At 38.5% G+C, this 13,420-nt stretch overlaps 1 protein-coding gene across 1 annotated transcript; it reads left to right on the top strand.

Moving 5' to 3' along the window:
* Positions 1–6,161: 6,161 nt before the first annotated feature.
* On the top strand, positions 6,162–6,629 carry LOC147420423 (uncharacterized). The gene has a single exon (XM_086504533.1). It carries the CDS (start codon positions 6,162–6,164, stop codon positions 6,627–6,629), a length of 468 nt encoding a protein of 155 aa, XP_086360659.1.
* Positions 6,630–13,420: the final 6,791 nt, after the last annotated feature.

Genomic DNA, 13,420 nt, shown 5'->3' with positions numbered 1-13,420 from the left:
GTGCGTTTTTGCAGGTTTGAAGACGTTTACAGGACCCTTTCTTGCTCAAAAAGGCCACGTGCGAGTGCTCAAAATTTTTATGTATATTCAATTACTTTAAAATTATATTGTATAATGACAGAACAAAATTTCATTAATTAGGATTTCAATGCTTAAATTTTCATGCAATTTTGTTTAGAAATTATGCTTTGAAAAAAAATTGTTTTGAAATTATGGTTTGGGGTAATTTTGATTTGAAATTATGCTACGGAAAATAAAAATTGTTTCAAAATTATGCTATGGAAATTTTTTTTTTTCAAATTGTGTTTTGAAGAAATTTAGTATTGAAATTATGCTACCATCTCATCATCATGATGCAATTGATGAGGTTTAGGTTATAGGTTTCGGTAAGGTGTAGTATTGGTTATAGGATAGGTTAGGGTATATGTTATATGTTAAGTTATAGGTCATACGTTAAGTTAGGTTAGATTAGGTTTAGGTTATAGGTTAAGTTAAGTTAGTTTATGGGTTAGATTATAGATTAGGTTAAGTTAGTTTATAGGTTAATTAGATTAGGTAAACTTATAGGTTAGGTTAGATTGGCTTATAGGTTAGATTCTAGGTTATAGGTTAGGTTATAAGTTATTGTCTAGGTTAGGTTATAGGTTAGGTTTAGGCAACATGTTAGGTTATATGTTAGGTTAATTAGATAGGTTATAAGTTGTACATAAAAAGCTAGGTTAGGTTATAGTTTAAGTTAACTAATGTTTAGGTTATAGGTTTGGCTTAAAAAAAATCTGATGCTTCCAACTGAAACATTGGTGGCCCATAACCATGATGTAAATAGCTTACAAAATTCTTGCCAAGTCAATATCCCAAAGACTCTATCTCACTATGGAGAAGGGTATCACTCCTCGCCAACAAGATTTCATCAAAGGAAGATCTATTTAAGATAACACCTTGACAGCAATGGATAGATTAGAATACACACCATTCACCATGCAAGATTGTATCGATTATAGGTTAGGTTATAGCTAGCGATGTGAGCACGGAAATACACACAGCGCCTCTATAATCACCTGACACACACTCTTGGGATAATACACACACACACACACACACACACACACACACACACTATGGGACACCACTCGGCTTATGAAATCCATGTGACTGAGACAGGGAACACACCATTGGAGTGAGAGGAGAGAGACTATCTATCTGCCCACTCAACACACACACACACACACACACACACACACACACGTATACACAAATCAGCTCAAAGGATTTAAATGGTTAAATTTTTATGCAATTTTATTTTAAAAATTATGCTTTGAAAAAAAATTGTTCTGAAATTATAGTTTGGGGTAATTTTGATTTGAAATTATGCTACGGAAAACTTTTGTATGCTTTGAAGATTTTTTTTTTCAAAATTATGCTATGGAAACATTATGTTTTGAACAAATTTTGTTTTGAAATTACGTTACCATCTCATCATCATCATGCGATTGATGAGGTTTAGGTTATTGGTTTCCGTAAGGTGTAGTTTAGGTTATAAATTAGGTTAGGGTATACGTTATATGTTAAGTTATAGGTCATACGCTAGGTTAGGTTAAATTAGGTTTAGGTTATAGGTTAAGTTAAGTTAGTTTATGGGTTAGATTATAGACTAGGTTAGGTTAGGTTATAGGTTAATTAGGTTAGGTTAACTTATAGGTTAGGTTAGATTAGCTTTTAGGTTAGGTTAATTAGGTTAGGTTAGGTTATAGTTTGTACATAAAAGGCTTTCCGTTTTGGTAAACACCTCACCATTGTGTTGTTTTTATGTTAGGTTAGGTTAGGAAGCGGCAACTCCCATCTTATATGGTGCTGGAAGTGGCAACACTTAGCTAGCTGTACTGGCACCTTATACATGTTCACATGAAAACAAAGAGCCATGATGAAAATCCTACCTCATCGACATGACAAGAGAACTTTGTAGGCCAAGCTCCTCCCTATTCATTCCGGTGGTACAACGTTGACAATATCACTATTTTCCCCATCTGCATATTGGAATCGGCCTTCTTTTGCAGTGAAGCCTGAATATCTATTTATAATCCTACCTGCACCTTCCCCGTGTAGCGATCATAGCAGCTTTGTGTGCAACAATACCTAGTTCCCAGCTGAACACTATATCTACCTTCAACTACGGCCTTACTCAACTAGTTTCTGCATGCACAACTAGTTATGGCCAGCATTATGCCGCTCCAAGTATAGCTCATGCAAATTCAACAACCATATTGTGCCCTCTGTCATCCTTCAATGTTCATGGAAACCATGATATGCAACAGGTCCCCATGCCTAATTCTCAAGATTCACACCAATTCTTTTCCTCGTAGTAATTTTCTCGTGCAGTAGCAAGCTGGGCAGAACCAAAAAGGATCAATATTGGAGACCTTTCAAACCCTGGTTATATTTTGCAAATAATCAACCTGGAGGGTGGTTTGGATGCTTTCCAACGTGATGAGCACTCTCAAAGATCATATATTTTGTGAGATCAACCCATGGCAGAGGTCTGTTCTAGTGCTTCTGAAATAGAAGATATCAGATTTCAATCAATGATAAATTGGACTATTTTAATTAATCTGAAGTCAAATCACAAAAACCCATTGCCTTTGCAGACCCATCCTAACACTTTTTTTTCTGATGCTATCAGGTTGTTGGGGTTGCAGACAGCGGTCGAAGAGTAAACGTCAAAGTTGACAAGACTAGAACAGAAAAGCTTAGCAACATCGATCAGACCAAAGCTTATGATAGATCCTCAACTAATTAATCTAATTGCTTCAATGCTTGCACTTTTAGCACAGAGTGTGAGGGGATTAGTGGTAGACAACTCAATGTCAAGGGAAACGCATTGGGGAATATTGCCACTAGTGCAAGTCACTGGTCTGATGAGCAATTGGCTTCAGTCACACTCCTCGTCTAGATTTTTTGATAGCCTATCTAAAATTTTTATGAAAGAAACATCTCTCATGACCAATTCAATGCAGAATATGGTGTCTGTGGGAGGAAGTTGGTCAACGTTTAGCTCCAAGCTGATGCATCACTAGCAATGCAACGGAAGTCAATCATGCTGGTGCCTATGTGGCTGCTGACCAAGATCAAAAGAATAGTCAAAGAGAAAAAGCGTAAGCTAATTCTTTTTTCCACACAAAGAAGTTTGATGCTGGAGAAGCCAAAGAACACCGAATGTGGAGTAATGGCTCTGGAGATATGTATACCAATATGTCAACACCTATTAGCCTCTAGTGCCGCTGGCCATTCAACAACTGGGTGGGATAGAAAAAGCTTTACACATAATATGACCAATATTGCAGCATGTAAAGAGCTTCTCTTGCTAACCCGCGTTGCTCTTCAGTAGCAGCTGCATATGAAGTAGGTAATGCTGATGGTGTGGATTTGAACGCACAACAATTATTTCTTCGCAGCTCCCTTCTTGCCAATAACCACGATTGGTGATGGATCCTATGAGCAAAGGTCCATGTACGCAGCAGTTATTGGATCAAGTTCAGATGGCTGCAGATGGCAGACATTAGTTTGGTATTGTATCCATCACAAACCCTCATTTTCCCTTGGAGGAAATCTACTCCAAGGCAGGCAGTCAAAATCTATTCACGTCTTCTCAAAGGTCTTTTTTCCAGCAGGCGGTCGAGGTAGAAACTTCATATAGTAACTATAGTATGTTGAACAAGCCGAGTGCAATTATCGTCAACAACGACTTACTGATCAGAGGACATGGAACATAGAGTTACATCTTCATGTTTTGTGTATGGCAGGGAGGACAGATATTTACAACACTGCACGTTCTAATTGCACGAGCGCGATTCCATCTCAGCAACACTACAAGGTCTGTTATCTGTATCCAATTTCCCATGCGCATGTGTTTACTTGGCACAACACATTAACGCTACGGGGCACCGCACGGCTTCCGTTTCTTATAATTTTTTGGAGAGACCACAGTGCGAGCTCTCCACCATACTTGTGTATGGTACCTCTATATGATGTGCATTGTATACTTTGCACTTCCAATCTTTGACATTTCATTGCAACATGATTTGTTTAACTATTCACATTACTTTTTTGTAGTTAAACTCAAATATCGGCATGTAGATCGGACAATCAAAAAGCAGGAGTACAACATTGCAGGTCAGTAAAGCACCTCATTTATTGTTGCAGCTCGTTCATACTTTTATATGTTTGCTTCTTTTATAATTATCCGCATTACTTCCTTTACTTCGGTTTATTTGGATCTCGTTTTCATAGCAATACACTCGATCGATGTTGATCAACATTTGCACATGTTACTCTTTGCATACGGTTGCTAGCCAATGCATGTGAAGTACTACAATAGTGAATACACAAGTAGTGAATGCATGTGGTGTATCAAAGTAGTGAATTGACCTTGTGCATCCTTACTTTAGCTCTAAATAGTTGATATTATACTAGGTGTCTAAATTATTGATTCCATACTATATATGTCCTCGTTTCCCAGTACTAGGTGTCCGTATGAAGTTGTCAAGACCTACAAGATTACAGTCCAAGAGTCAATAAGCTAGGGAGAAAACTGCACACAACTTGAACTAACTTATCGTCCATATGCTAGGCCATGGTTTGAAATTAATGCATTGTATAAAGGTTAGAGCATGCAATGTGACATCTTTGCTCACAATCTAAAAATATGTCCCTCCTGCAGGACGGCATACCTCACATATATAGGGATTAACGAGGTCGACAAAAAAATGAAACAGACACTACTGCTGCTCTCACGTGCGTATTATCATTGGGTGCTTTGCCATCGGAGCGGCAACAACAAGACTTAGCAGCATTGCATCTACAATCCATTACTAGTTCAAGATACCAGTCCTGAATCGATAGTATCCCCTCTCTATTCATGAGACCGATGAGTGATATTTGGACATAAAAGAGGCAGATATTATAATTATAGACGAGCTATCCGTGTTAATCCAAACGAATTTTTACCTATCGTAAGACAAAATGTCAACATAGAAAGTAGGACATTGGCAAATCCCTTAAACAACAAATGTGTTCTCTTGCACAATGACCTTGCCCAACTATTCCTAGTTTGTAGTCACGCATGGGAGCTTTGTAACAAATGCCATATATTCACAAGCTCGATCCGGAGGCTACTTGCAAGTTTATACAAGATGTCATGCTTGGTAAGACATGCAACGGACCTTAAATTGCTTATGTTCTTGACCATTATTTGTGAAATAAAACCAGATTTCCTAGATGAGATCAAGTGTACCTTGGGTGCCTGTATTCTAGATGAATCAAATGACATTACAAAACTTGAAATGAATGTCAATTTGAATGTGTCATGTTATATTCTATAGATGTTATATAGCAAGGCCCACAAAGGAAGACTAGTTTCTCTACTAGAGCCCATCAAAAACCCAATAATCGAGCATCTTTGTGTCTAGAAAGAATCTTTGTGCATCATTGAGCTTGAGTGCAAAGAATCTATCATTGAGATTTGAATGGTTTCTCTACTAGAGCCTATGAAAAACCTAATAATCGAGCATCTTTGTGTCTAAGAAAAAAAACTCCAAGTCCTGGCCTGGCCCTATATTCCAGTAGGCTTTTGTTTGGTTTGGAATAGCTAGCTATCAATGGAGGCAAGAGAGCATCGAAGCCTGCAGGAAACCCGCTGCATGCATGCTCATCTACGACCTCATGCAACGTCAAGTTCATTGCGCACGTGTCTACTGTTTCAATTGCGCACGTGTGGTGCCGGGTCATCGCTCATCTGATGATGGATGATGGCTGCTGATATACAAAGTCAGCATCCGGTAAGCCAGGCGCTATTATATACATTGCTGCACCAGCACCAATACTCTTATCAAGCAGCAAGTGTACAGATCTCTCCCCCCCCCTCCCCCCCCCCCCACTATCGAACTCTCTCATAAGACTCTCTCTCTCTCAACTGATCATCTCTGCCTTTCTCTGTGGCTCGCACACGCACCTGCCACGCCCACGTCAGCCCGCACACACACACACACACACAAATCGACGCCATCATGCACAATCACTCTCAAGGGTCAGCTCATGCGTTGTTGTTGAAGAAGCACCAGTCGATCCAGGTCTCCCTAAACGTTGCCCTCATGTTGTTAATACTCGTGATGCCAGCAGCCCACGCAGGACGGGCGGCATCCTGGAGCATCGTGCAGTCCAGGCCCCTGGAGTACTATGTCCAAGTGGGGCTGGCCCCCCGTGACATGCACACCCTCATCGCTCCCATTGACCCCACCGGCTCCACGGGCACCTTCGGCCAGACACAGCTCTTCGCCTTCAATGTCACGCACGGCGCTGACCCAGCCTCCACGCTCCTCGGCTCCATGCGTGGTTATACCGACATGGCCAGCTCCACCGCCCACTTCCACGGCGTCGAAGTGGAGGTCCTCGCCTTCGACGATGGCTCGCTCAATGGCACCATCAGCCTGCAAGGCCTCATCAACGCTGGCACTAACGACATCGCCATTGTTGGCGGCACCGGAAACTTTCGAGGCGCTCGCGGATACGGCATCGTCACCTTCCTCAACTCCACTGCCACCCTTGAACTTTACCACCACCAGCTCTTCTTCCTCTAGATGACAGATGACAGATTCCTAATATCACCCTTTGCGCCGGCAGTAGAAGCTTAACTCACCCAACCTTTAATATGCACTGCCATATAACACTTGACAGCAGCTCACCCATCAACTGTACCATTTTGTGTTCATATAATATACAAAGAGCTAACGGTTGAACATATTAAAATACTCCATTGGATATGTAGAATGCAGCAGATAGGTTTAGGTCAAATACTCTTATTTTACCTCATGATTGATGTATGCTTGGATAAATGACATTCTGCAACCTCGTATACTAGGAAATTTCGACTTTGCGTACATTTGAATATAGAAAGATGGTGTATTAGATCACCTACACACCTTGGGAGTATTTGACTCTCAAAACAATTTTCTAGCACATGAAATTTGTGCAATTAATGGGTGGTACGACTATTAAAATTCAACGTATAGCTTCTATCATGCACTAATTTTTTGAGAGGTTGTGCCACCAATTTCTTTGAACCATCCAATAATCTTCTTCACCTCATGATCCAATGTGATATTGATGTGATGCATGTCCAATTGATCTAATGAGTGGACTTTATCTCCACTTAATCACCTAGTAGACATACCTACGGACAGCCCCCAATTATGGATACTCCCTTTGTGATAGCTTTCGAGTGTGATTATGAGATTTTTAAAACAAAATTTGATAGAGTTTCTTTTGTAGCCACGCTCTCATGCTAGTTTTATCATTATTATTTTAAATTACATAGGGTTTCTTTTGTGGCCATGCTCTTATACTAGTTTTATCATTAATCTTTTTAAATTTCATAGGCTTTCCTTTGTCCACACCCTCTCAAGCTAGTTTTCATCTGAAAAGCAAGTACCATCTATTCAGTGTAGTGTTCCCACACAATTTGAGGCTTTGAAATCTAAAATTGTCTTCATTGTATCTCAATTATAGACTCGCACAAACCCAAAGCTTTGAATATCCATAAGGTGCACAAAACTCGCACATCCACATTAGAATTGGAAAGAATTAAAAAACGAGGATAAATGCCACCACTTATCCAATTGATCATATTTAATACACTAAAATATGATAATAGCCCCACTCTATAACAGAATATGGCTATCACATTGATTGTATCTGAATTAAATTAACAATAGTGAGCATTTCCTTAAGAGAATTCTTAAAGAGCAGAAGGAGAGCAGTGGATTAAAGGTAGAAAAATGAACATTACACCTAGTTAGCTTGGCATGAACAATACTTGTAAAAGAGAGAGAGAGAGAGAGAGAGAGAGAGAGAGAGAGAGAGAGAGAGAGAGAAAATTAGAGAAATTGACAATAGTTGAAGACGAGATTTACTTGAAGACGATCCCCCCCTCCAAAAGGCTTTTGTATTATAGATTCTCCCTTAAAGAGAGACTTGATACAATACATCTTTGTGCTCCTTGAGAGCTTGTTGATGCATGAAGATGGTAAACTTCATGCACAAAATTTATGCCAGTACTACCTTGCAAAAACATCAACTTGTCCTTAGCCTCAATCACAAGACCTCAAACAACTTCAAAGGTGGAGAGAGCTAGCAGGGAGTGAGGGATGGAAAGAGGAAAAAGAAGTACCATACGAGAAAGAAGTAGTTTCCTCACGATAGATTACTCTTGGAGCTTAGCTTAGCATAGTAATATAGATGGTAGAGAAGATGAGCATGCCATTGAAGCTTGACTCTTGGTTAGATTTGCATCCCATAGCCAAGAGGTGTTGGTGTAGGCTCTCTACTTTTCAAACTTGGAGAAGGAGATGGAGTAATTCTTGCTCAACACAATGAGAGAGAGTGTGAGTGTCATGTGAGAATAACCCAAATTGAGTCCCCTCCTTGCCTAGGTAGACCCCTCTGTCTCTTTACTCATGCTTGATCACTATTGGCCCTTGCCAATCCTAGCCAATCACAGTCTGTGATCATTTCAACTAATAGAGATAGCATTTGCACACGTTTCCTTCTTTTCCCGTTTGAGAGAGAGAGCTTAGTAATTAATAAAATGCATCTAAATTCTCATTGGACCTTCCTAAAGACCATCCTATAGGATTCATGCACACCATGAGTACAACATGGGTAGCTGCTTGACATGTGTCCTTATTGCCTCTGAAGTCTTAAGCTTGCCTTGATTGTGTGAGTGTGTGTGTGTGTGTGTGTGTGTGTGTGTCTGTGTGTGTGTGTGTGTGTCTGTGTGTGTGTCTATGTGTGTGTGTGTTCTCTCTCATGTCCCTACCTTTAGGGATCGCCCCTTCCTTTGTAGGAGTCATGCTTGACTTTGAACACCTCAAGCACCTTAGTCATCAAGCACGAGAAGCACCTCTAGCACCTTAGTCAACCCAAGCAAGGGAAGCACCTCAAGCACATATCTAGCTTGCCTAAGGTTTAAAGTACCTAAAGGTCATAGCTCTAAGGACTTTTAACACTAACCTTTGGAGGTCTTTTAATCTCCATTATCTGCTCATTTCTCTTTGATAGACCATCTCTCTTTTGGACCCTTAATGAGAGGTAGCCTTCTCTTCCTTTTGGTTTCGTGTTGAGATAGATCTAAAACCACATATCTATATTCTAACTCTTGTTCCCTTTCATTTTCCCACATTAAATGCTCAGTTCAATATGAGAAAATCATAAGATACGTAGATATTAGATTTTATGACATTACACTACAAGAGGTCACTTAAATTTTGACGCCAAATTATGGGTGACAATGGCGGGCGTCGGTATATGTGCAGATAAGTATGGAGGGAGATGAACATTTTAAACAGTTTCATCTTCAAATTTTTGACGCTTGTACCAATGATTTTTTGACGCTTATATAGATATGTATTCTGATGTTTAATCTTGCACCTGCAACAACGCCTATACTGACAGAACCTGCAAAAACCGAAACGCAGGTCTTTCCCTTAGCATTTCTCTAATTTGTGTGCCTCTTCTCTTGGTCTCGTCCTCCTCACCTACTGCAGATCTCGTGCCCAACAACTTGCCGGAGGTGAGAATGTTGCTTGTTGACTACTCCTTAGCATCCATTAGGAATAGAATGGGGGTCTATGAGGGCCTCTTTATTTGGCAATTTAAAGAGTTGGTCAAACCTTTAGTATTAAGAAACATGCCAAACGGCTAGTTTATTTAAATTCAAATTTCTCGCCCAAAATGGAATTAAAAATCTAGCAGGTAAAACCATATCATGTAGCATATCTATGGAAAGAATTCAATGCGTAGATTGTAGATCTATCATCTCTGCTCAAATCGAAGATCATATGTGGGAGTTATGGAAAGCTAAAAATCATAAAATTGTCCACCTCCTTTTTGGGGGGAAAACTGCATGCTTTGACCACTCTTACACATCTCTTACACACCCACCATTCTAGCACACATGGCATACACCTATTTGTCAAAATGTTAATCACTTCCATATGCTCATGGCAAATAAAGAGGCCCTCCTATACCCCATCCTCTTCCTAATGAAGCTGAGATTCTTGTCAAGTTTGCTTCTAGGTTTATGGTTTAGTGATTAACATAGTGTGTGTGTGTGTGTGTGTGCGTTTTTGCAAGTTTGAAGACGTTTACAAGACCCTTTTTTGCTCAAAAAGTCCACCTGCGAGTGCTCAAAAGTTTTATGCATATTAAATTACTTTAAAATTATATTGTATATTGACAAAAAAAAAATCTTTAATTAGGATTTCTATGCTTAAATTTTCATGCAATTTTGTTTAGAAATTATGCTTTGAAAAAATTGTTTTGAAATTATGGTTTGGGGTAATTTTGATTTGAAATTATGCTACGGAAAAATTTTGTATGGTTTGAAGAAAATTTCTTTCAAAATTATGCTATGGAAAAATTTGTTTTGCAATTAAGTTTTGAAGAAATTTTGTTTTCAAATTACGCTACCATCTCATCATCATCATGCGATTGATGAGGTTTAGGTTATAGGTTTCGGTAAGGTGTAGTTTTGGTTATAGGATAGGTTAGGGTCTAGGTTATATGTTCAGTTATAGGTCATACGTTAGGTTAGGTTAGGTTAGGTTAGGTTAGATTAGGTTTAGGTTATAGGTTAAGTTAAGTTAGTTTATGGGTTAGATTATAAACTAGGTTAGGTTAGTTTATAGGTTAATTAGGTTAGGTAAACTTATAGGCTAGGTTAGATTAGCTTATAGGTTACGTTCTAGGTTAGGTTTAGGTTATAAGTTGGGTTATAAGTTATATACTAGATTAGGTTATAGGTCAGGTTTAGGCAACATGTTCGGTTATAGGTTAGGTTATCAGTTGTGCATAAAATACTAGGTTAGGTTATAGTTTATGTTAACTAATGATTAGGTTATAGATTTGGTTGGAAAAAAATATGATGCTTCCAACTGAGACATTGGTGGCCCATAACCATGATGTAAATAGCTTACAAATTTATTGCCAAGTCAATTTTCCAAAGAATCTATCCCACTATGGATAAGGGTATCACTCCTCCCCAACAGGATTTTATCAAAGGAAGATCTATTTAAGATAACGCGTTGACAACAATGGTTGGATTAGAATACACACCATTCACCATGCAAGATTTTATCGGTTATAGGTTAGGTTATAGTTAGCGATGTGGGTGGGATGGAAACACACACAACGCCTCTATAATCACCTGACACACACTCTTGGGATAATACACACACACACACACTATGGGGCACCACTCGGCTTACAAAATCCATCTCGCTGAGACAGGGACCACACCGATGGAGTGAGAGGAAAGAGACTATCCATCTGTCCACTCAACACACATACACACACGTGTATACACAAATCAGCTGGGAAAAGTGAATCCTTTGACCACTCTTACACATCTCTTACACACCCACCAGTATAGCACACATGGCATACACCTATTTGTCAAAATGTTAATCACTTCCATATGCTCATGGCAAATAAAGAGGCCCTCCTATACCCAATCCTCTTCCTAATGAACCTGGGATTCTTTTGAAATTTTCTTGTAGGTTTATGTTGTAGAGTTTAACATAGTGTGTGTGTGTGTGTGTGTGTGTGTGTGTGTGCGTGCGTTTTTGCAGGTTTGAAGACGTTTACAAGACCCTTTCTTGCTCAAAAAGGCCACGTGCGAGTGCTCAAAAGTTTTATGCATATTCAATTACTTTAAAATTATGTTGTATAATGACAGAATAAAATTTCATTAATTAGGATTTCAATGCTTAAATTTTCATGCAATTTTGTTTAGAAATTATGCTGTGAAAAAAAATTGTTTTTGTATGCTTTGAAGAAACTTTGTTTCAAAATTATGCTATGGAAAAATTTTGTTTTGAAGAAATTTAGTTTTGAAATTACGCTACCATCTCATCATCATCATGCGATTGATGAGATTTAGGTTATAGGTTTCGGTAAACTGTAGTTTTGGTTATAGGATAGGTTAGGGTATAGGTTATATGTTAAGTGATAGGTCATACGTTAGGTTAGGTTAGGTTAGGTTAGGTTAGATTAGGTTTAGGTTATAGGTTAAGTTAAGCTAGTTTATGGGTTGGATTATAGAGTAGGTTAGGTTAGTCTATAGGTTAATTAGGTTATGTAAACTTATAGGTTAGGTTAGATTAGCTTATAGGTTAGGTTCTAGGTTATAGGTTAGGTTATAAGTTATAGACTAGGTTAGGTTAAAGGTAAGGTTTAGGCAACATGTTAGGTTATAGGTTAGGTTAATTAGGTTAGGTTATAAGTTGTACATAAAAAGCTAGGTTAGGTTATAGTTTAAGTTAACTAATGTTTAGGTTATACGTTTGGTTTGAAAAAAATCTGATGCTTCCAACTGAAACATTGGTGGCCCATAACCATGATGTAAATAGCTTACAAAATTATTGCCAGGTCAATATCCCAAAGACTCTATCCCACTATGGAGAAGGGTATCACTCCTCGCCAACAAGATTTCATCAAAGGAAGATCTATTTAAGATAACACCTTGACAGCAATGGTTGGATTAGAATACACACCATTCACCATGCAAGATTGTATCGGTTATAGGTTAGGTTATAGCTAGCGATGTGAGCAGGATGGAAATGCACACAGCGCCTCTATAATCACCTGACACACACTCTTGGGATAATGCACACACACACACACACTATGGGATACCACTCGGCTTATGAAATCCACCTGACTGAGACAGGGAACACACCATTGGAGTGAGAGGAGAGAGACTATCTATCTGCCCACTCAACACACACACACACACACACACACACACACACGTATACACAAATCAGCTAAAAGGATTTCAATGCATAAATTTTTATGCAATTTTGTTTAAAAAATTATTCTTTGAAAAAAAATTGTTCTGAAATTATGGTTTGGGGTAATTTTGATTTGAAATTATGCTACGGAAAAATTTTGTATGCTTTGAAGAAAATTTGTTTCAAAATTATGCTATGGAAACATTATGTTTTGAAGAAATTTTGTTTTGAAATTACGTTACCATCTCATCATCATCATGCGATTGATGAGGTTTAGGTTATTGGTTTCGGTAAGGTGTAGTTTAGGTTATAAATTAGGTTAGGGTATAGGTTATATGTTAAGTTATAGGTCATACGTTAAGTTAGGTTAGGTTAGGTTTAGGTTATAGGTTAAGTTAAGTTAGTTTATGGGTTAGATTATATATAGACTAGGTTAGGTTAGGTTATAGGTTAATTAGGTTAGGTTAACTTATAGGTTAGGTTAGATTATCTTATAGGTTAGGTTCTAGGTCAGGTTTAGGTTATAGGTTATAAACTAGGTTAGGTTAATTAGGTTAGGTTAATTAGGTTAGGTTATA

This window comes from Adiantum capillus-veneris, chromosome 28, assembly GCF_014529385.1.
Source record: "Adiantum capillus-veneris isolate H3 chromosome 28, ASM1452938v2, whole genome shotgun sequence".
Taxonomy (NCBI): domain Eukaryota; kingdom Viridiplantae; phylum Streptophyta; class Polypodiopsida; order Polypodiales; family Pteridaceae; genus Adiantum; species Adiantum capillus-veneris.
Note: the sequence above shows the minus strand (reverse complement) of the source record. Positions and strands in the feature narration are given on the sequence as shown.

Excerpts from the sequence above, each read along its gene's own strand:
- LOC147420423 (XM_086504533.1), top strand. The coding sequence starts at position 6,162 with ATGCCAGCAGCCCACGCAGGACGGGCGGCATCCTGGAGCATCGTGCAG.